This window comes from Hemiscyllium ocellatum, chromosome 4 (assembly GCF_020745735.1).
Source record: "Hemiscyllium ocellatum isolate sHemOce1 chromosome 4, sHemOce1.pat.X.cur, whole genome shotgun sequence".
Classification (NCBI taxonomy): domain Eukaryota; kingdom Metazoa; phylum Chordata; class Chondrichthyes; order Orectolobiformes; family Hemiscylliidae; genus Hemiscyllium; species Hemiscyllium ocellatum.
In genome coordinates, this window is record NC_083404.1 from 105,108,598 (window position 1) to 105,133,232 (window position 24,635).

At 39.6% G+C, this 24,635-nt stretch overlaps 1 protein-coding gene across 5 annotated transcripts in view; it reads right to left on the reverse strand.

The window, feature by feature from the left end:
* LOC132815046 (microtubule-associated protein 4-like) overlaps positions 1 to 24,635 on the reverse strand; it is a 426,923-nt gene that overhangs the window by 291,244 nt on the left and 111,044 nt on the right. For 4 of the 5 annotated variants that reach the window (XM_060823717.1, XM_060823718.1, XM_060823720.1 and 1 more), the window contains exons 2-3: positions 17,926 to 18,202; positions 10,168 to 10,242 (exon numbers count right to left, since the gene is read on the reverse strand). In XM_060823717.1, the coding sequence (XP_060679700.1) occupies positions 10,168 to 10,242; positions 17,926 to 18,184 (334 nt within the window). In that variant the 5' untranslated portion in view covers positions 18,185 to 18,202. Of the gene's footprint in view, positions 1 to 10,167; positions 10,243 to 17,925; positions 18,203 to 18,636; positions 18,661 to 24,635 lie in introns of all 5 variants that reach the window. The other variant, XM_060823719.1, reaches the window with a different exon arrangement.

Below are 24,635 nucleotides of genomic sequence, written 5' to 3' on the forward strand. Positions count from 1 at the left end.
AAACGTGTCGCACCCATCTAGGGGACAAGCAATATTGGATTTAGCAACAAGTAATGAACGGGATTTAATTAATAACTTTAATTGTGCATGAACATTTATAAAATAGTGATCATAACACAATTGGATACGAGGTAGTCATCTGAGGTGGGGAAACTATTGGAGAAAGGATGAGGTAACTGAACAACTCAAATTTGCAGTTAGTCACGAGAGCTGGCATGGATTCCTGACAGGTAGGTCATGCCTAACAAACCTCAAACTTGTGAAGAGGTGGCCAAGATAGTGGACAGGTAATGTCTATGAATGTTTTTATATGGACTTTCAGAAAGCATTTGATAAAGTACCATAAGAGAGAACTAAGGTAGAAGCCCATGAAATGGAGGACAAATTACTAACATGGTTGGGAAATTAATTGAATGTCAGACAACAGAAAGTAGGGACAATGGGTGGGTACAACGAGATGCACAGAAGTACTTTTACACACAGAGGATGATAGAAGTTTGGAACTCTCTTCAACAAATGGCAGTGGATGTCAGATCAATTGTTCATTTTAAATTTGAGATATCGTTATTTTTTGGTAAGTTTTATTAGGGAATATGAGCCAAAGGTAGGTATATGGAGTTAGGCCACAGATCAGCCATGGTGTCACTGAATGGCCTACTCCTGTTCCTTTGTTCCTAAAATGCTCCAACCCAGGCAATATCCTGGTGAATGTCCTCTGCACCACTCCAGTCCAATACTATCAGTCCTGTAGTGTGGTGACCATAACTGCACAATTTATTCCAATTGTGATCTAAATACTATTTTGTATAGTTCCAAAATAAGTTCCCTGTTCTTATAATCTATGCTACAACTGATCAAGACAAGTGACTCTTGTGCCTTCCTAACTTTCCAATTAATCAGTCCTACTACCTCCAGAGGCATCTGTGGATAAGCATTACAAGATCCCTTTATTTCTCTCAAAGTAAGAGAACGAGCTGTCAATGTAGCCTAAACACACTAACAGTCTCCTACAATAGTGAAAACTATCCATGTAATGCTGGCAAATTCAAGCAGTGTGTAAAATGTTTTGTATCATATTAGGATTCTGAAGACTAGCCCTATTAGTCTTGAAAGATTAACTTCATTTGTTTTCTTCTCAGAGGTTTCCAAAATGGAGTTTCTTCAGAACTTTGTTCCGGTTCCACCTTTGAGTGGTGGCAAGACAAGTTGGTCTAGAAGCTTCATGCATGGAGAACATGGGAAGATGTTTAGGTTCCTGACTCAAAAAACCAAAATTAACAGCTTCTTAGTTTGATGGTATTCCAAGAAAAGTCAGAAAGATTTGAGACCTCTCAGAATAAACAGGATGAAAGCTCAGTGTTTCAGTGCTCATAATAGAGAATTCTCACAATACAAGATGTGCATTTATTTGCAGAACAGAATGGTCTGATGTGGGCACAAATGCCAATACAGGAGTAGCTACTGAATTATCTGCCCATTTGAAGGTGGTAGGCAGTCAGCAAAACAAGTTTTCAATACTAAACAAAACAAAAAACACTTTTGGAAAATGTATGCCCAACAGACATGCACTTCACAACAGGGAATGACAATACCAGAATTTAAAGTGGTCAAAAGTCGCCTATTTTAGTTGGTGGGAATGCAGCAAGAAATTTAAGTTTAAGCCTTCGAAGAGAGGTTGGGGTGGTGGGGGGTGTAGGGTTGGTGCCAGCCCAAGTCACCAAGGGCATTGAGGTATTGCTCCAAGAAGCATCTGTGCATCGTTTGGCAATCTAACAAGAAAACTTTGATAACAGGAAACTCCATCAAGTAAACTTCGGTTTGCCATCCCTGCCTGGAGGGCATATCATTAGAGACAACTGTGCCAGAGAAAATATGGCGTTCAAAATATTACTCATATTGAATAACTGCCCAAGTCATCCCATCAGCCCTGATGAAATTTCCAAAAATGTGAAAGCTGCTTTTCCCATGATCCAATTGTTACAGCCATGGTGGTTCAGAGAGCATTAGCAATATTCAAGGCTTAAATCTCTCCCACAACCCATCAATACAACAGATGGCACAAATGTGCCAAACAAGGAATTTTGGCACAGGTAGAATTCTTCAATGACAACAATAATTGCCATTCCTCCTTATCTGCAAGGATTCCTTTCTGGCAAACCTCGGAATGATGAAATTTAAGAATAAGCAGCTCATTAAAAATTGTGATTGCGCAATTTTTGTCCATGGATATTGACTTCTTACTTAGTTTATGGCACAGATAGGGGACTTTGTGATTCCGTGGATACAAAAGGACTTAATTACTAATTCTTTAGAAGAAACAATGTCGACATGCCTGAAAGGTGTATGGTAGGGATTATGGCCAGAGGGGAACAGAGGCCAAGAATCTCATGATGTTGCCCGTGAAGTTACATCAGCCACAGCTGAAGTGAGTTCATCCTCATGTCTGAAGGACTGCAAAAGATAAAGATTGGTGACTGCTGCCTCATTTTAATTTATGCTATATTTACAAAGATTTATTTGTGTTTTTCAGGTAGCAGTGCACAATGAGCATTTACAGTGGTTATCAAGGCAAAAAAAGCTTACTTTTGGAAGAGAATTTTAACTTTAACATTGAATTTAATGGGATACCATGCTATACTTCATGCTGGTTTTCAGGAATACAATCTTATCTTAAAGGGAGGATGTTGTGTACTTTGTAAATTAGATCACATAGCAAGCTCCACTAAAACTTAAGACAAAACCATTTTATATCCTGAACAGAGTGCACTCTTATACTGAAAAAGTCATGCTATTTGGCCACAAGGAAACTTGGGTATGACGACTAAGACTATTTACCAATCCTGTAAATTGCTCTCCCTGACCATGTGTAGAAAACTGTGGTCTTGGGACAAGGTGCTGCATCTCAATCACACTAAACCATTCCACTGGAAGTGACTGGAAACTTCTATTATCTTCAGATCCACTGTAACTGGGCAATCATTCTGAAGAAGAAATTGGTACACAAGGAAGGCTACAGCAATAGTGGATGGACAGGTAACAATGTTCCATGAATCCTTCAATTCTGGTAAAGTCCCACAGGATTGAAGAAACAATCAATTTAACTCCTTTAAACAAAGAGTGAGGGGGTGAAAAAGTGAAATGACTCTAGACCGATTAGCTTAATGACCATCATTGGGAAAATATTAGAGTCTATTACAAAGGATATGATCAATCATTTAGAATTGCATCACAAGTAAGCATAGCTTCATGAAGGGGAAATCATGCCTGACAAGTTAATTAGAATTCTGAGAGGTGGACAGACAAAGGGGAAGTAGTGGATGTGATATTTGGATTTTTAGAAAACATTTGATAAGGCTTCACACATTAGACTACTTAAAAGCCCATGGTCTTGGAGGTAGTTTACATAGAGGATTGTTCAACTAACAAAAAACACAGTTGGGTTAAGAGGGGCATTTTCAGTGTGGCAAACTAGTGGTGTGCCACAGGGATCATGCTGGGGCTGTAATTATTTATAATAATTTATTAATGACTTGAATATGGAAAGAATATTTCATGTCAAAAATAGGGGCGTTTTGAGGATGACACAAAGTCTAAAGGGACATAGGTTAAGCAAGGAACAAAAATAACTTAGCAGATGGAATATAGTATGGGGAAAGTGAGACTTTGGCAGGATGAACAGAGGGGCTGAATGTTATTTAAATGAAGAAAACTACAACACAGAGGATTTGAGTCTCCTCAACGATGAATCTCAAAATCTAGCATTCAAGTTCAGCAGATAATAGGGAAGGCAAATGGAATGTTTGCCTTGAGATCAAAGTGAATGGAGTGTTAAGTAGGGAAGACTTATTAAAGCTATACAAGGCATTAGTCAGACCACAGCTGTAACCCTATGAAGTATTTTGGATCTATTATTTACAGGAAGATATACTGGTACGGGAAGTAGTCCAGAGAACGTTGACAAGATTGACCACAGGGAAGGAGGGGTTACCTTGAGTTGAGTAAACTGGGCAGGTACTCATGGATTTTCGATGAGTGAGAGGCAACTTTATTGGAACAAGATTCGTAGGAAACGTAACAAGGCAGATGCAGAAAGATTGTGACCCTTCATGGGGAAGTCGAGGAACAGAAGTCAGCATGTTCAACTACAAAGGGAGGAATAATTGTGGAATTCTTCACCATAGACTTATTGAGGCTTGGTCAATGGGATACTGAAGGTAGAAATTAAAAATCTTTTTGTTTGCAAGGAATAAGGGTTTAGGGAAGTCACAGAAAAGTGGAGTTGAGTATCATCAGATCAGACATTATCACAAATAAATTTCACAGCAGACTTAAACCGAATTGCCTGCTTCTGCTCGCATGTCTTAATAGTTACCATCTCTCGTGGATAGAGGCTGATGTGGTATTTGGTCTGTATTAATCTGAACCTTAAAGGTTGATTTATGTAAACTTATGCTGACAGAAGGAAGAATGCTTTTGGGATAAAAAGGCTTATATTCAAAGGCACAGCTATGTTTTATAATGGTTTAGTTCTGAGAGAGAGAGAGACACACACACACATAAAAATGTATACATAAAATACAGAACAAAAACAATTTTGGAATTATCTCCCATTATGAGACTTGTAATTATTTTGTCCTTAAGATTGAGACATTTGGAATGATGGTTAATTGGAGTAGCGTTATGAACTTGGTACAGATGCTGCCAGACCTGCTTGAATTTCTCCAACTTTTCATTGTTTCAAATTTCTAGCGTTCACTGTTTTTTGGTTTGTGTTCCAACCAATACATTGCCTCATCTTCCAATTTTAAAAAAAGGGAAAAAAAAAAATCTGGAACTATTGCAATTCTAGCTTCAAAACGATGAGCAGAGTATTCCAATCTGGTTTGCATTCTGCAATATGTCCACTTACTACTTCAAGAGGAAAAAAGTCATAACTTCCCATTGTATCTAGGCTGATCCTCTTGATAAATCTCAAGAGTCAGGTTAACAGACTGTCCATTAATGAATTTTATTATAAAATCTGCTGGATCTAACATCAAAAGATTTGGGTTGTGTCAAGTGCTGCCAGGCACATAAAAAAAGAAAGAAAAATTTTTTGGCAAGCTGGCATTCATTCACCATCACAGGAGTGACATAGGTACCAACTGAAGATAGGCAGTACAGCAAGAACAGAACGAGCATAAACATGTTGCCGGGGGTGGGGGGTGGAGAGAAAGAAGAGAAGATATAATGTGTACAGCAGGTAATTAATTAGTTGGGGTGTATTCTTTTACTTTCTTGACATGATGGTATTAATTCAAACCAAGAACTGGAACATTAAGAACTTAAAATGAGTTACAGAGAAACGAACACAGAGGTTTGGAGGAAGCAAGGCACTTCGAACAAGGCATTAACTAGATTCAAAAAGGAGAAATAGAATTTTAGATCGTGAATGTGTCACAGAAATTACAAGGAGACAACCACTTGGCCCAAGCTAGTCTGTGGAAAAAGTGAGGACTGCAGATTCTAGAGATCAGAGCTGAAAAATGTGTTGCTGGAAAAGCTAGTCTGTCAGCTTTCTGTGGAGCAATTGTGGCTCAGTGGTTAGTACTGCTGTCTCTCAGTGCCAGGGACCCTGGTTCAATTCCCGCCTCGGGCGACTGTGTGGAGTTGCACATTCTCCCAGTGGGTTTCCTGGGTGCTCCGGTTTCCCCTCAATCCAAAGATGTGCAGGTTAGGCAAATTGGTCATGCTAAATTGCCTGTAGTGTTAGGTGCATCATTCAGGGGAATGGGTCTGGGTGGGTTGCTCTTCAGAGGGTCAGTGTGGACTCGTTGGGCTGAAGGGCCACTTTCCACACTGTAGGGAATCTAATCTAATCCAATGCAAATCGGTCCCATTCTCCCTGCTGCTCTGCAGGTTTATTTTGCTCAAGTGCCCATTCAATTTCCTTTTGAAATAACAGACAGCTTCCACTTCCACCATCCTTACAGGTAATAATCGCTCCTTGCATTATACCTGTAGCTACATGCTAATCCTTACTGTTTTCTTTTTGCTTTGCTTTTATGTACAGGTGTAATTCAAGTTACTACCTTCAAACTCCTACTTTTTAAAAACTTTCTCCCTAGCTCTTGAAATTCAAAACTATAGGCGCTCAATATTTGGCCTCTTAGGATTAGATTCCCAACAGTGTGGAAATAGGCCCTTCTGCCCAAAAAGTCCACATCGACCCTCTGATGTGTAACCCACCCCCCACCAGACTAATTTCCCTCTCACTAATGCATCTAACACTATGGGCAATTTAGCATGGCCAATTCACCTGACCTGCAGGTCTTTAGACTGTAGGAGGAATTGGAGCACCCAGAGGAAACCCATGCAGACACGGGAAGAATGTGCAAACCCTACGCAGACAGACAGTCGCCAGAGGCTGGAATTGAACCTGGATCCCTGGCACTGGGAGGCAGCAGTGCTACCACTGAGCCACCGTGTCATCCCAAAATCTTTGCGTCAGCATCCACCACAACTTCTGGTTCACATAATTCTTCAGACAGAATATACGACAGGCACTAGGGAGGCAGGAAGGTCTGTCCGTTACCTAACTATAGAATCAACTGACTTCTGCACCTCTCTGTACTCTCCTTTGCCATTGGTTGTCAAACGTTCAGCACACTTTTTCCAAGGTACCATCATTTCTACACAGTTTCCCACAGCAAAGCTTGAGTTACATACACAATAAGAAGCCTGCATCTCCTCTCCTTCTTCCAGATGGCCATTCATCAGCTACTGAATCCTTACTGCTTATGTGTGACCATCACCCAGCATATATGAGTCAGGTACTCGCCACCTCACTGCTCTAAGTGGCTCAAAATTTGAAAATTTAAGCTTGTGCCATTGGAGATCTTCAAAACATGAAGTATCCTCAAGTTTCCATATTGTACAGAAATTGCAAACATGTCTCACCTGACCATCCCAGGATTGACAGATTTTCTTTCAAGGTTAGTTTAGGGTTCTTACACTTCTTAAAAGGGATCAAGAGGAGATTTTATAGAAATACAAAATATTATGTCTACTGGAAGCATCAAAGAAAAGTTGTTCCTATTAGCCAATCAAATGAGGAAACACAGACTTGAGGGCTTTGACAAGATGCGCAGCTTTTTTTAAAAACACAAGATAACCTAAAACTGACATCCCATAATGTGACATAGACCGACCAATGATTTCAAAAGGAAATCGGATCAATTTGAAAAATAATCTTGCAGTATCGCAGGAATACTGTGAGAGAAAATGGAATTAATGAACTATTCCTGACAGCAGACATGAACTTAATGTGCCAAATGGCCTCCTCTGTGCCTTAATAATTGTAACTGATCTTAAGGAAATGGTGAGGCTTTAACAAAGTATTTGCATTTATATGCAGTCATCAATTATGCTGAATTCCTTCAAGAAACTGAGCTATTTCTAGTGGAGGCAAAAGACATCCTCTAAAAATTAGGTATTGGTAATACAATGGACTTGTTTTACATCAAGAGCCATTTTCAAAAATGTCCCCACCACACAAACCTCCCCCACCAGTCCTCGTAACAAAGTGGATAAAGCCTCTCATAGCACATTACCTAGTTTCAAGTGGTTAGGGAATTTCCTAATCATTATGCACAAAGCATCACAACTATATGGGGCTGATTAAGTGAGCCAGTTCATTCTCAAATGTTATGCTATTCAAGTTATTAGATGGAGGAACATAAACTCAATCTTTTGCACTATTAATACTGTAATTACTTCACATGTACAAGTCCTCTACATTCCTAATGATCATTATGAACACAGGGTAGTATGTTGATCCTTTTCAGTCTCAAGTTTCGGATTTTACAGGCAAAATTTAGAAATTAAGAAAAAATATGCATTTCAAATAACATCACACACAGTCAACCAGCTTTGCAGAATTTTAATCTGCTTTGTAAAATTGTTATCCCTAAAGGAATACCCCAGACATGAGCAATGACTTAATTGATCAAAGCTTTGTCATAGAGACAGAGAAATTAGGTAGTTAGCACATTTCAATCAATAATTACTTAAATGTAAGAACTCACCAATGCAACAATAGGACCACTAAGTAGTTTCAAAGCTCAAGTTAGGGGAAAACAAATAGTAAAATAAATAGAGTTCAACATTATCTTATTCAATTTATTGCTTTGTAGAAAAATTAATGAAAAGTACCTGAAATTAAAAATATATAAACGAATAAAAAAACTACCCTAAAGATTCAAGCATTGACTAATATATATTAGAAGTGATTCCAGTTCACTAATATAATTAGCAAGTCTCATTCTTCCAAACTCCTCTTAGAAATTCTTATACAGAAGGACATGAGGAGAATCAAATTTTCTTTTAGATTCACTTGAGGAACATGGGTGATGTTGACTGACCAGCATTTATCACCTGCCCCTAGTTGTCCTGGAGAAGGTGGTGGCAAGTTGCCGCCTTGAACCACTGCACTTCTAGTGCAATAGGTTGACCCAGGATTTTGACTGAGTGACAATGAAGGAACAGGGATATATTTCCAGGTTAGAATGGGGAGTCACTTGAAGGGAACTTGCAGGCGGTGACATTTCCATCCTTCTGCTGCCCTTGTTGGAAGGCGCTGTCTAAGGATCTTTAGCGAAGTCCTGCACTTTGACACTTCTTGTAGATTGTTGCAGGACTGTGTACTGAGTGAAGGGAGTGAATGCTTATGGATGTAGTGCCATTATAGTGGGGTACTTTGTCATAGATAGTGTCAAGCTTCTTGAGCGTTGTTAGAGCTGTCACCGTTCCAGGCAAGTGGGAGATATTCCATCACACCCCTGACTTGTGCCTTGTATATGAAGAACGGGCTTTGGGGAGTCAGGTGGTGAATTACTTGCCTCAATATTCCTAGACTCTGTTCTGCTCTTGTACCCACTGTATTTGAATGTCCAGATGAGTTTCTAATCAAAGGTATTATCACCAAATAGGTTTATGAAAGGGAATCACACTGATGGCAACACCATTGAGTGTCAAGGCATGGTGGTTAGATTGTCACTTATTAAAAGTGGTCATTTTCTGGCATTTGTGAGATGCAAATGTTACTTGCCACTTGTCAGCCCAAGTCTAGATATTGTCCAAATCTTGTTTCATTTGAAACAAGATTTGGACAATATCCAAGGAGTTGCACATGATGCTGAATAGTTTGTGAGCATATATCAATTCTAATCTTATGATGGAAGGTCATAGATGACACAGATGAAAGTGGTTGGGTCTAGGACACTACTCGAGAAACTCTTGCAGAGTTGTTCTGCAGCTGAGATGCCTGACCTTCAACAACCACAACCATTTTCTTATGTTTCTTTGTTACTATATCTATGAGATTATAGGCTTCTCCCCAAACAAACAAACACTGAGACGAGGGGTGATTCTAAATGGTTTCTTCACTTTCATCCCGCTGCTTAGAAAGAACTTCATCAAAAAAGATCTGCTCATCACATAGCCTTCCTGCCTCAAATCAATGACCTGTAACTTTAAAACATCTTGGTCTTCTAAAACAGCAGCAACAGGACTGTATTCTTAACTATTACCAGATAGAGAAAAATGTTTCATGACTGAGCAATCTGCAAATTACTGCAGATGGTGGCATCTGTACTGAAAACAAAAAAAGGTAGAGATCATCTAGATGACTCTTCTAAACTCAACGTTAGATTGTTTTCTCTCCATGAAATCTGACTGACCCACTGCGATCTCCAGTACGTGATTGTGGGATAAAGAAAGGATTTTTCACACTGACTTAGCCAAATTGCTTATATTCCTTGGCTAGATATCTCTACACTGTTCCTGGAACTATCCAGGAATCATGGTAAGCACAACTGGAAAGTGAACATGCAGAAAAGTAGTGAGGAGTGCATTATGACCAACTATGATATTGAGAAATTGAAACAAAAACTTTCTAATCATTCAATGCTCAAGAATCACTAATTAGGAGGGAATGTCGCACCTGTTAACGCTTATCCCTTTGAGAATCAAGTCCTCAGTAGAAAGGAATTCCTTCATTTTTGAAAAATAAGCTCTTTGTCCAAACAGAAGAAATCATATCCAAAAATAATCATAGCTTTTACCAAAGATTCCTATCTGAATTTCTGCAGTAAGTAGAGATACAGAAAGTTCTTGTTTCAACCTTACCCATGCCGTCAGTTTTTCCGACACCATGCTCTCCATTGGGTAACTCTGCTGATTCCTGTTCAGTTGCCCCAGGGCCTACAGGAATAACATACAAAGTAGTCAGACACTACACACAAATGACATAATTCAGAATACTCTTAGCTCCAGAGCGCAAAAAAAGTTACATAACCACCTGTCTGTCAAGGACCAGGGGACCAGTCTATTATTGGTTCTGGAAGTGCTAGAAGTTCAAGAGCAATTAACAACCATGCATAGCTCCTCCAACACATCAAGTCCAATATGACTATCAGCTTCGAAGAGTCATATCAGACTTGAAATATTAAGTCTATTTGTATCTCCATTGATGCTGCCAGACCTGCTGTATTTCTCCAGCACTTCATTTTAATTTCAGATTTTCAGTTACCATAATATTTCGCTCTGTCCTCCAACAATTCCATGGCCAGTATATTTTAAGTTCTGGGCCAGATCAACATGTTACAACTAGCAAGTCCTGAATTATTAGCTCTGAATTATGAGGAACCACCATCCATTAAATTTATTGCTGCTAACTAAATCAAATTTAGTTTTTTTATTAAAAAGGGTTTCTGGAACACATTGGCATGCTGGAACAACCAGGTTTTCCACAGTGGAAAATATTAATTTCTTCCCAAAAACTGCAGTTAATACAGAGGAACTTGGTGAAATTAGTATAACTAGGGAGAAGGTATAAAGTAAACTAATGAGATTAAAGGCAGACAAGTCCCCAGGCCTGATGGTCTGCACTTTAGGGTATTAAAGGAAGTGGCAACACAGAGAGTAGATGTATTACTTATGATTTTCCAAAATTCCCAGGACTCTGGAAAGATACCAATAGATTAGAAACCCATTAATGTGACATCCTTATTCGAAGGAGGAGTTAGGCACAAAGTGAGAAACTATGGGCCAGTTTGTTTGACCTCTGTAGCCAAGTTGCTAGACCCAATCAATCATAGAGGAAATAACTGAACACTTGGATAAACAAAGCTTAGTTCACCAGTGGCAACAGGGGTTCATGAAGGACAAGTATACTTTACAAGTATGGAACTGTTTAAGGTGGATATAGTACATCTAGATTTCCAGAAAGCATTTGACAAGGTGCCACATAGAAGACTGATCTAGAAAGCTAGATCCTGGAGGGTTAAGGGTAGTTTATTGGCTTAGATAGAGGATTGGGTGGCTGACAGGAAACAGAGGGTTGGGATAAATTGGTCCTTCTCTGGATGGCAAGCTATAACTAATGGGTTGCAGCAGGGTTCAGGTCTCAGACCTCAATTATTTACAATATATGTAAATGGTCTGCAGGGACAGAGTGTAACATAGAAAACATTGTGTATGATAATAAAATAGGTGGGAAAGCACACTATCATGAGGAGATAAAGCATTTATGGATGGACATTGATAGGCTAGGAAAACAGGCCAGAATCTGGCTGGTGAGGTTTAATGTGGATAAGTACAAGGTTATCCATTTTGGCTAGAAAATAAAAGGGTATATTATTTACATGGCAAATTCAAAATGCACTAGTGCAGAGGGATCTAGGTGCCCTTAAATATGAATCGCAGAAAATGAGTATGAAGGTGCAGCATATGATAATAAGGAATGCAAATGGAATCTCAGCATTTATTGCAAAAGGATTGGATTATATATGTAAAAAAAATGTTGCTGCAATTAGAAGGTATTGGTGAGACTACATTGTGTCCAGTTTTGTCCTGCTTACTTGAGAGAGCATCTGGTAGCACTTGAGGCTGCAATTTCTCTTCCCATGTGGTTGAAGATGCCCTCCAACGCATCTCATCCACATCCTGCACCTCCGCCCTCAAATCCCACCCCTCCAACCGTAACAAGGACAGAACCTCCCAGGTCCTCACTTTCCACCCTACCAACCTTCGCATAAACCGCATCATCCGCGGATATTTCCGCCATCTCCAAAATGACCACACCACCAGGGATATATTTTCCTCCCCAACCCTTTCTGCAAAGACTGTTCTCTCTGTGACTACCTGGTCAGTTCCATGCCCCCCAACAACCCACCCTCCCCTCCTGGCACCTTCCCCTGCCACTGCAGGAATTGCAAAACCTGCGCCCACACCTCCCCCGTCTCTCCTCCCTCCCCCCCCGCCCCCTCACCTCCATCCAAAGGAGCCTTCTACATCCACCAAAAGTTTCACCTGCACATGCACCAATACCATTTACTGTATCAGTTGCAGTCTCCTTCACATTGGGGACACCGGACGCCTTCTCACAGAGCACTCTAGGGAACATCTCTGGGACACATGCACCAGTCAACCCTACCGCCCCATGGCCCAACATTTCAACTCCCCCTTCCACTCTGCCGAGGATATGCAGGTCCTGGGCCCCCTCCACCACCACTCCCTCACTATACAACGTCTGAAGGCAGCATGCCTCATCTTCCACCTCGGAACACTTCAACCCCAGGGCATCAATGAGGACTTCACCAGTTTCCTCATTTCCCCTCCCCCCACCTTACCCCAGTTCCAACTTTCCAACTCTGCACGATCCTCATGACCTGTCCTACCTGGCAGCCAATCTTCCTTTCCACCTATCCGCTCCACCCTCTTCTTTGACCTATCACTTTCATCCCCAGGTCCATCTACTTATGGCACTTTTGGCTACCTTCTCCCCAGCCCATCCCCTCCCATTTATCTCTCCACCCTGGAGGCTCCCTGCCTTCATTCTTGATTAAGGTCTTTGCCAAAAACGTCGATTTTCCTGCTCCTCAGATGCCACCTGACCTTCTGCGCTTTTCCAGCACCACTCGAATCTAGACGCTGTTCAAAGGAGGTTCACCAGATTGCTTCAAGGGATGAAAAGGCTGTCATACAGAGTGCAGTTGAAAAGCTTGGGTTTATACTTGCTGGAGTTCAGAAAAAGGAGGGGAATCAGATTGAGGAAATGTGTGCTAAAGGGTATTGAGAAGATATACGTTAAATAGATGTTCCCCTTTGTGAGATAGTTGAGAACAAGAGGTTGTAGATATACAATGTGAGGAGGTAGGTTCAAAATTGCGATGAGGAGAAACTACATCTCTCAAGGGGTTGTGAATCTGTGGAACTCAGAGGCAGAATCAATCAACAGATTCAAGAAAGAAACAGGTAGGTTCCTGATGAAAAGCCAGATAAAAGGTCGATGGGGAGCAGGTAGGAAAGTGGATTTGAGACCAGGATAAGATCAGCCATGATCATGTGAAATGGCAGAACAGGCTCGAATGGCTGAATTGCCTGTTCCAGCTAACTTACGTGTTCACAAAAAAGTGCATATCATCTTTATCGTCATGATTAATTTCTAAACAATTTTACACTTTTTGTAATCAATGGCATTTTATGGTAAAAAGGGACTGAGGCACACAACACTTGCAACAAACATTTGCAATAATGCGAGATCTCTAGAAATATGATTGTACAGTTGTGCAGTAGTTAGCACTGCTGCTTCATAGCGCCAGGGACCCGCGTTCAATTCCTGCCTTGGGTGCCTGCCTGTGTGGAATTTGCACATTCTCCCATGTCTGCGTAGGTTTGTTCTGGTTTCCTTCCACAATCCAAAGATCCTCCCACAATCCAAAGATGTGCAGGTTAGGTGAATTGGCCATGCTAAATTGCCATTGTGTTCAGGATGTTCACTGGGGTAAATGTACAGCAGTAAGGGAATGGGTCTGGGTGGAATACTCTTCAGAGGGTCGGTGTGGACTTGAGGGGCCAAAAGGCCTGTTTCCACACTAGAGGGATTCTATGAGCAGTTTTTTTTTCAAACCAAAATACCACTGCACACAGCTAATGAAGAAATGTTGAATAATGTTGACGCACGAGAACAAATTCTTCAAAATCACCAAGGTACAACTTGGGCATGTATATGAAGAAACAAGAATATCTGGTATTGGATTAGTAAAATAGTTGGGACAAAAACAAAAGCAAGGAAGACAATGACAATTTAGAAAGCAAAGCAAATATAAGATTTTTGAGCACCAAGACAGAGATTGCTATCAAGGACCATGAGAAATTAAGATAATTATAACAACCGATATGATAAAGCATGGTATCAGAAGAAATCAATGGTCCATGTAATTTCAACTTCCTCCCTGTATGCAATCACCGTGGTCCCGTCTACAGGATTATTGATTATTTTCTCATTTACATGTGTCCTCCATTTACTGTTCCCTTTCTTGAGATGTCTCCAGTTCCACCTGCACTGAAGGTACTTTAATGAAGAACCTTAAACAGTCAAGCTATTGTCCTTTAAGCATTACCATTGACATTGGTTTGCTAGGTGGCCTTCAGTCCAATTCTACTTTGACATCAAAATCAGTTGCACTCCTTTTTCTCCTTAACAGCCATATGTTCCCTTGCCCATACCTGGTGTATTCAAATGTGGTAAACCTAAATATAAATAGGAGAAATGCATCATGCCTTTGAAAGTTTTCTCCACAGTGTTTTGTTTATGCTATCCTTGATTCAGCTAAAGTTTCCCTAGTTAAACAGTAAGAGGGCCAGAGCATCTTTTTCAAATTCCATTATTGATTCCATCATCCCCTTGGGACAATACCCAATGTTGAGTCAGACTGTTGAGTCAGAACATAGAATCGGAAGTTCAGCTTATGGTCTACATCACCGCCAACCTCGTTTCTGTCCATCTGTCAAATCCCTCATTTACCCCTACAGACCGAAATGCTCTTCTGGCATTTCTTCCCACCTTCATATATTCAGCTCCTCCAAAACCTGTCCCCCCCCACCCTCCCAAATCTCTTCCGATCCTTGCCTACATCTTCTTTATTTATCACACCAAAGCATAGTTCTCAGTGCAAGGCTACACAGTAAAATTCCGCTTGCTGATACCTATTCCAATAACCTTCTCCTGTCCAAAAACCTTCAGATTTAGAACAATGCAGAGCTTTGACTTGTGCATTTATCTCACCATTAAGTCAAAAATAAGCTGTCTATATCAAATACTGGCGCTCCCTTCCCAAACTGTTCTGCCCAACTTTTATCTTTTCCCCCAAGCAAGTTAGAAGTGCTTTATGAAAATAAATTTGTTACTCAAACTGTTCAGCAGGCTGTGTGGAAACATGAGCCTAAATTCATTAAGTTGTGTGGAGATCTTAACACTGCTGCAAGATATAGTGACATACAGAACAACAGTAGGGCAACTGAAGTGGTGGAACTATATTCATTATATAATTACATAAATTATTGCTCCTGTGCTAGTGGTGAGGTTATTTATCATATTCAGTGACCTGCATGAAACATGGGTACAGATGTACACAAAACTATCCTTATGATAGCTATCACCTAATGCCTGGCTGAATGTATAGTTTTCCACATATACAATTATTTGAGGGACAATGGCAAGAATGCCTCATGACTCACCATTATGCTGGGACCATTTAGATGTTCAGATGAAAGCCGCCCAACAATTCAGTTCTTAGTTTTTCCCAGTACTGATGTTAGTGCTCCACAAATCAAAACCTATTTATCTTATGTCAATTTTTTTGCACATATTTAACACCGTGCTCCTGTTTACACAATGTGAATTTACTCATGGCTCCAGTAATTATCTAAAGATTATTAAACGTTGAGGCTCTGCTTTTAAAATTGAGCCCTTAGTTGCTCACATTCCATGAGCAGAACTTCTTTCATCGTCTGATGTCATTGGTACAAGATCATGGGATCCTTCCTCTACCACTACAAGGTCCTCTCTGATATAGAGCAGATATTTGAAACCATGACACCAGTTGGGCAGTACAGCCTTCTGGACTCAAACTCTCAGTCGCACAGAACTGTACCTATCCCCCAACTACACTGTTTCCTACAGTTTCTATTCATTTCTCCTACATGAACAGATCCTTGCACTAGGATGCCAAGATGAAATATCTCATTCACCTCCTACAGCTCTTACTCAAAAACCTAGAATCTGTTTGGAATAGCTGAGCCTCCTCCACTTCTACTGTCTCAATCTCCATAGCTGCCTCACTCACAAGCACACCTTATTGTTCCCGATCACAGACCAAATCGGAAGACATTATCCTAAGGGGACCAGTGTCTGGGCAAATTTCACTAAAAGGTAGCACAGTGTTTGAAGTTCAACCACCCACTTAATCTTAATTACAGTTGCTGAAACCCAAGCACTTACTGGAAATGTTGTTGTAGATTACATTGGCATTCTTTAGAATCCACAAACTACAGCTGGAATACTTGCCTTGCTACCTTTGTGGAGTTATAGTTAAACATGCCTTTATTCTTGCCTCTGCTTATAAGTGTAATATTTTAATTAATACTGTCTTGATCCTGATGGAAATGCCCAAGCTCAGATAAGAGAAAAAAAAACACTAATTGCCTTCTTTTCCAGAATGTAACCATTTTTATTTGGAATGTAATAAAAATTCAGACTCGGCTCTCTAGCTCTTCAAACTCTAACTGCTACCCTCTACTTGAAATTACCCTCTATTACTGGAAAGAGACATAGGATTTCTAGAATCTGTCTCATTTAAAAAATAGAAAAAAAGCAGCATCACTTTTTCCCTTCTTTATTAAATTCCCAACTACACATTATACCTACCTGCTTCTAGAGAGCCACTGATGAGTCAAAAGCTAGCTCAGCTTCTTGTTATAGTAATTAGCCCTCACAGAATGTGATGTCATCCGGTAAAAATCCTGGTAATCCTAACCTAATAGCAATAATGAAGTGGCTAAACATATTCAATATGTCTGGATGGAGACAGAATTGGATGGGCTGGTGCTCTCACGAAATGCTGCTCTTGACATTTTCAACTATAGTTGTTGAGGCTGAAAAGCTTATCGTAATTAGGATGAGCTACTCACAGGGATGCCACAAATCATGTGCCTGAGGCGAACAGGAAATAAAGATGAACAAGGGCAGGAGGAAAGAAGAAGTGTATGCCCATTATTGAAGGATACAAGAACAAAAAAATACAAAACAGCACTGAAGCAACTATTACAGATGCCAATGTCCTAGCAAATTATTGGCAACCATACACAAAGAGAATCTATATAACAAAAACAAATTGGTAGAGAAACCCAGCAAGTTTAGCAGCATCTGTGAAGATAAAGCAGAGTTAAATGTTTCATATCCAGTGACCCTCCTCCTGCATGGGAAAATATAGTCGATTTCATGAAAATAAGTGTACAGTCACATTACTATCTTCACAATGGTTAGCAGCTATTTACATTTTAATTGAAGGTGATTTAAAAGTCTAGGAATAAACTCAGAACACTTTCTGACAAATGATAGTGAAATTTAGAACACGTTTCTAAAAGCCTGTGAATGCAGGGTCAATTCAAGTTTCACAATAGATTAATTAGGCAAGGGCACTAAGGAGTACAAAATGACAACAGTATACAAAAATTAGCTGCAATCTAACTGAAAAAGTCAAAAAGGCTTGAAAAGGTTATGAGGTCGAATTATCTATTTCCTGTTGCTATACTGATCTCTAACAGCTGAAATTATTCAATATGAAATTAGTTTCAGAAATCTGAATGACCAAATGAATAACCAAATATTTGTAGAACAAACAGACAATGGTCATTTCTCATTCTAATTCCTCATTAAGTTGTACCGGATAAATAAACAGGAATTGTTTAAATAGAAAACCAAATGCTAGATAACATAAAACTGTTTACAAATACCCAAGATTCACAAGTTCTTTTGTCATACCAGTCAGTGAGGGCTTCTATTTGCTGCCCTGATCTAAAGCTCATTATGCACAAACTCACGTTCTGCCAATTGGCCCCCATCACTTTGTTCAGGTGCAGTCTCTTCATGCAAGTGCACCATAACATTCTCTTTAGCCTCTGAAGGAGGCGATTTTGTCTCATCATCCAGCAGTGGAACATAACTTTCTTTCGTCACACTTTCTCCAACAACATCATCATATTTCTCTGCCTCCAGAGAAGCAATGAAATCCCTCTTAATTTCTGGCTCGACATTGAGAGTGCTTTCATGTAGTGCATCATTCAGGTCCAAGTCAGCCATCCTAAGAACAGCAGTGTCCTGAAAGAAGGAAAAATGAAAGGCTTAACATTCCCTGTAACAGTGCATTGTGGAACCTGCATACTTGCAGGAAACAATAACTACGTAAAACATAAAGTGAATGGAAATCACTCAGTGTTTGATCAGCCCAATGAGGAGATCACCATGCAAATTTCTAAATATTTCCTTTCTTGTATTCAGTATAACTGGTCCCAGTAAAAATCACATTTGTTGTAAAAGGAAGCAGAGCTTATCGGCAGCGCTCAGAAGTATTAATTCCATTGCATTCATTTCTGACTGCATTCGTCTGTGCTTCAGGGAATGTAGCAAAGAGAACTAACTTGCATTAAAACACTTAAAATATGATACTTGCACAAGTACCTTGGCCAAAAACAAATAAAGATATCACTCAACTATTGTTCTAGTAGAAGAAAGCAGAGTTGATTGCAACTTACTTTGTTGAGTATCAGTAGCCTGGGCTGAGGGCAAGAAGAGGGGGCAGGGAAGGGGGGAGGAGGAGAAAGGAGAGGGAAAAAAAACAGTGCTGATCATTAGAAACTGTACTTCCATTATATCCAAACTATTAAAAATAATTTTGTTACGTTGACTCCAACTTCAAACCATGAGTAGATTGGAAATGCAGCAAGCCTCTTATCCTTTCAGGGCTATGCCACACCTTGCCAGATTCAGTCAATATCAAACATTAGACTGCATAAAATTCTTTGCCTGTACCACAGCCATCTGTGCCAAAATATTTGTTGCATTTCAGTTCTCTGCTAAAAAAGGTACCAAATGCTTTTTTGCTCACGTTTTGCAGGCTTCAGCCACCCTCTTACCTCACCCAAATTGGCATTCTAAATATTAAAACGGTTGCCTTGAAACATTCGATCCACAGTACCGGACTAACTTGATTGACTTCTTGAGGATTTAGGAAGGAGGATCCTGCTTAAATTTCTGTGGATATTATTCCCAAAAAAAGTTTCACATGAACTTGAAACTACCCGTAATGAATCCTTGCAAGTTAATTTTTTTGTAAAGTGTTGTCAGTTGTAGAAAAACATGTTAAATACCTCAGAGTACATGGTATTCGGAAAAGATTGACAAAAAGGAAGGGGTAGAAACTAATCAAAAAGAATTGATCAAGCAGAGTATTGCAGTGTTGGAGAAAGATGTCTCAGTTCAAGAAAAAAAACCGATTTGGTTACATAGAAGATTAAAACGTTGTTTTCTTAAAAATATTACTCAGTATAGTTGATAGACCATCAATAAGTGGCAAGAATATAGAGGAACTGATCGGTAGGAAATTACAGAGAGATGCCAACGTTACAGTTATAATGGAGGACTTTAATTACATTATCAATATCACAGTCTACATTTAGGTAAGGGAGAGCCGGGGCAGGTGATCCTGGATTGTGTTCAGGAGAATTTCCCATTGCAGAGAGTGTCCTGTCCAATAGAATTCAGGTAGATCTGGTACTTAGAAAATGGATCGAGTTTGGTGGAGGAATGTTGAAGAGTTAATGAGCGCACTGTCATAATATTTACTATGATGGTGGAGACTTGCAAAGGTCAATCCAGAAGAAAAATAAATTGGAGAAGAGTCAGTGGGGCAAGAAGACAGTTATGCTGGAGAGACTGGAACCAAAGATTTATTGTAACTGAGCGATGGGCTACCAAAGATGAGATTAGTTTGGGTGCAGTCAATGTACATTCCCTCACAAAAAGGTAGAGCAAACAAATCCAGAGCCTGCTAGATGACGAAGTGATAGAAGTTAAGAAAAACCATTTGATTAGAACAGTGTCAAATACAAAATACAATTGAGAACCACAAGGAAAATAAGGTTCAGCGGGGAGGTGAAAAAACAGAGGATCAAAAAGGAATTGAGAAAAGAATGGCAGCAAACTAAAAAATCCCAAAGTCTTTCATTTTTCCACAGGCGTATAAATAGTAAGTGTGATAGAGTAGAAGAGTTGATTAGGGATGCAAAAAAGGGATTTACATAAAGGAAGTAGGGAACATGGTTTAGGTGTTTAACTAATATATTTTTCAGGTCTTCACCAAGGAGGAAGATACTACCTGGGCAGTAGGAAGAGGAAACTCTGCCACTTGAAGGGTTCAAAAGCTAATTAATGTTGGATAGAGTTCACAAGACATTGGAACAAGAGGAGATGCTTCCTAGGATAGATACTGAAAGAAACAGTGACACTGGAAGCAATATTCCCTCGACTCAAGCAAAGAATCAAAACAGTGGAGAACTGAACCATCACCTCAACTTGTAAAATTACCTTTTGGTCCCTAATGAGGCTTTGTTCAAAAAGCTGAAGGATAAGTCCAGTAATTACAGACCAGTCAGTTTAACTTCTGGAAATACAAGTTTCTAGAAACAAATATTTGGGATAAAATTAGTCCCAAAAGAAAATGTGGTTTGATTAGGAAGTCAACATTGATTGCTAAAGGGAAAAAATAAGCACTCCTCTATAGAGTTTTTTTTTGAAAAGGTAATAGAAAGGATCGAGAGGGTAGTGCAGTTGATGCGGTGTGCATGGAATTTCAAAAGGTATTCAATACAGGGCTGCATAAACTTGCGAGAAAAGTTAATTCAATAAAGAAAAGAAAGGAACAGTAGTAACATGGATGCAAAAGTGGCAAAGTAATAAGAAACCTTAATGATCAATGGATATTTTTCACACGGATGAACATTTATAGTGGAGTTCGCCATATATCAGTATTGGGGCACTTGGGTTTCCTGATTAAAACCTAAAAAAAGGACATGGACAAGTTGGTGGAGTGGACAGATAGGTGGTACATTAAGGTCAATGCAGAGAAGAGGGGTGCAGCATTTGACAGGAAGAACATAGATAGACAATATAAAATGAGGGCTACAATTCTAAAAGAGGATGTGACTGTATATGTGCATTCCATTGAAGACAGCATATCAGATGAAGACAGCAGCAAAGAAAACATCTTAGATTTCCTATACATCAGACATTTTATTAATAGGGATATAGAGTACACAACCAAAGTGTGATGAAGAACTTGCATCAGACACTTTAGACCTCAGCTAGAATAATGTACATTGTCTTCCAGAACTATGTACACTATGCAAAGATGTTTTACAAGAATGATTCAAATGATGAGAAGTTAGAGAGAGAAGGTAGCTAAGGAAAGGTTTAACAAAATCAGGGGGCTAGATAGTAGACAGGGAGCAATTGTTCTCACTTGTACAAGGATCAAAAATGAGAGGGTATAGATTAAAATGATTAGCCAAAGAAAAAAGTGTGATCATAAGTGGTTCAGGTCTGAAATTCACTGCCTGGTGGAGGCAGGTTCAATTGAGGCATTCAAGAAATTGTTTATTGCATATACATGAAGTTGACCTACACTTGAGTATAAGTTGACCCCTTATTTTTGGCCAAAACATCTGGTATGTTTCATATACCTTAAGTATAAGTTAACCCTAGTTTTTCAGGGGTCTCTTCCTGACTGTATATGCAGCCTTAAAAACACATGATTTGCACATTTTTGCTTCAAATACACAAAATGTACTCTGAACTTATTGTAAAACTCCCAAATTTTTCTGAAAAAATGGCATCACAAAAGAAACAAGTATACAGCACAGTTTAAACTAAAAGTTATTGAACTTGCAGAGAAGAACAATAATTGCGTAGTTGCAAGGGAGTTTTGTGTTTCTGAAAAACTTGATAGAGACTGCAGGAAAAAAGCTATCCAGTTAAAGGCTATGCCAAAATATTAGTATGCCAACTGAGGAAAGCTGAACAAGTGGCCAAAACTAGAAGAAAAAAGATTGTTGATTGCGTAATTCAGCATCATCAGAACGGAAGCATAGTGACTCGATAACGTGCAAGAATGTGCGCCAAGAATGAAGCAAAAAAAAATGGATTTCAAAGCCAGTGCTGGATGGTACAGTACATTTATGTAAAGGTAGACAGAAAACCAAGATTGCCCAATGCCAACCAGCAGAACTTAATGGCAGGTTAACATGGTCCCATTGCTTTGTGATCAGAAGTCGGAAGAAAAACAGGTACAGGTTCTCACATGTAGGAAATATGGACAAAACCCCATTGAACTTTGATATTGAGTGTATGGTGCTGGAAAAGCACAGCAGGTTAGGCAGCATCCGAGGAACAGGAGAATCTACGTGTCAGGCATAAACCTTCATCAGGAAATCCCAAAACAGATCCTCCTGCTCCACAGATGCTGCCTGACCTGCTGTGCTTTTCAAGCACCACACTCTTGACACTGATCTGCAGTCCTCACTTTTTACTAATGAATTTTGCTATGCTAAGGAACAGAACTTGTGGAAAAGATAGGAGCAAAAACATATAGAAGGTCTGGAATATGTGACCACGTGGATGTAGAAAGGGAAAAAGCTCACTGGTTTGGGATATGTTCAGATCAAAATGGGGAAAAAAAAGGTGTTATCAGTAAACTTTGAGTTAACAATACTGACATTGCAAAGATTCTTGAAAGCCTTACAAGCAAGGTGCAACCACTGGATGTTAGCATCGTTAAACCCTTTAAGGACTTAGTACAGAAGAAATGGGACATTTGGATACAAAGGGCGGGGGGAGAAAAAGCCTCACAAAAGGGTGGCAATATGCATGCTCCATTAATTAACTGCCGAGTGCTGGAAGGAGATGAAAACAAATTATTGTGAAAGCCTTGAAAAAAAATGTGGAATATGCAGGATCCCACAACTGTACAAGAACAGGGGAATTCTACAAATATACTTAGCAAATTTATCCCTCAACCTATACAAAGTGAATGACCTGGATCTGTGTATCATTTCCGTTTGTGGGAGTTTACAATGTTGTCACGTTACTTACATGACAAAAATGTATACAACTGACAAGAACTGAAATGTAAAAAAAGAGGTCCTGAAGTAATGAAATATATTATGGAAGTACAAGTCCTACTATCACTGTTTGGTGAAAAGGAAAGGCAAACTTTTTAATGTTTTATTACCTTGTAGTTGGAAAATTTTGAAATCAATCTAAAATCTCAAGTTTCAAAATTATAACTCAGTTGGAGTGAAGAAATACCAATTTACACTGAAGTCAAGGATAGGAATATGGGGGAAGATGGTGTTCACCTGTCCCTATCTCAAAATGATTGTATGACTTTGATTCCCTAAGCTACAAGTGCTGAGTGTTTACAGTGTTTTATAACAACACACTATCCTGGCAGTGAAGGAAGTAGATGCTCTTGCAAATGGATCTGGCATCCATTAAAAGGAAAATCCGAAACCTCAAGATTCTACAAGTGTACTTAGCAAATTTATCCCTCGGCCCAAAAACAAAAATGAAGGAACAAAAACGTGGGAGTTTACAATCATTGCCATGTTGCAAAAATGCATACAATTAACCACCATCCTCCTTTTCCAGAAAGAAAAATCCCACCGAGCAACTTTCATCATGTCAGTCCTTGTAAAATCAGTAATTTACCTTACAGATCTCATCTGAATGCCTTCCTGTATTACTAAGTGCTTCCTACAAAACTGAATATACAACACCGGCTGTCACCTAATCAGGTATGGTGAAAAGTCAACATAACCCTCCGAGTTCCAAGTCACAATTCCAGCAACATACCCCAACTCCTCGTCTTCTCTGCTGCCTATGAACACCAAGCTTGAATGTTCATAAATCAGTCAATCCTAGATCTATTTCCTGATTTAATATTCACACGTTGTACAACTCTCATTTGTGCTAAATTAACAATTTATGTTAGCAACTTCTTCCACTTCCATACATTATGTAGTCTGCCCATATCCCTTTGGATTATTACAGATTCAGAATACAGACATCCAAATCTGCAGAAGTTCACTCAGCCTAAATCAAGAAATACAATCAGGACATGAGTATAGCAGTTGCAAGCTCACGGTGCCGCTGTACAAGACACTGGTTAGACCACTTTTGCAATATTGCATGCGATTCTGGTCTCCCTCCTATTGGGAGGATGTTGTGAAACTTGAAAGGGTTCAAAAAGATTTGAGGATGTTGCCAGGGTTGGAGGATTTGAGCAATAGGGAGAGGCTGAATAAACTGGAGCTGTTTTCCTTGGAGTGTCGGAGGCTGAGGGGTAAGAGACCTTATTGTGTATAAAATCATGAATAGGATAAATAGATAAGGTCTTTTCCCTGGGGTGGGTGAGTCCAGAACTAGAAGCCATAGGTTTAGGACGATAGGTCCCTTTTGAATTTTTCCCCTAAGGGGCAACGTTTTCACGCAGAGGTGAGTGTATGGAACGAGCTGCCAGAGGAAGTGGAGGAGGCTGGAAGGGTTTAGAGGGATATGGGCCAAATGCTGGCAAATGGGACTAGATTAGGTTAGGAAATCTGATCGGCATGGACGATTTGAACCGAAGAGTCTGTTTCCATGCTGTCCATCTCTGACTCTATATGATAAAGAAAAAGATCATGGAGTCACTCTGGTG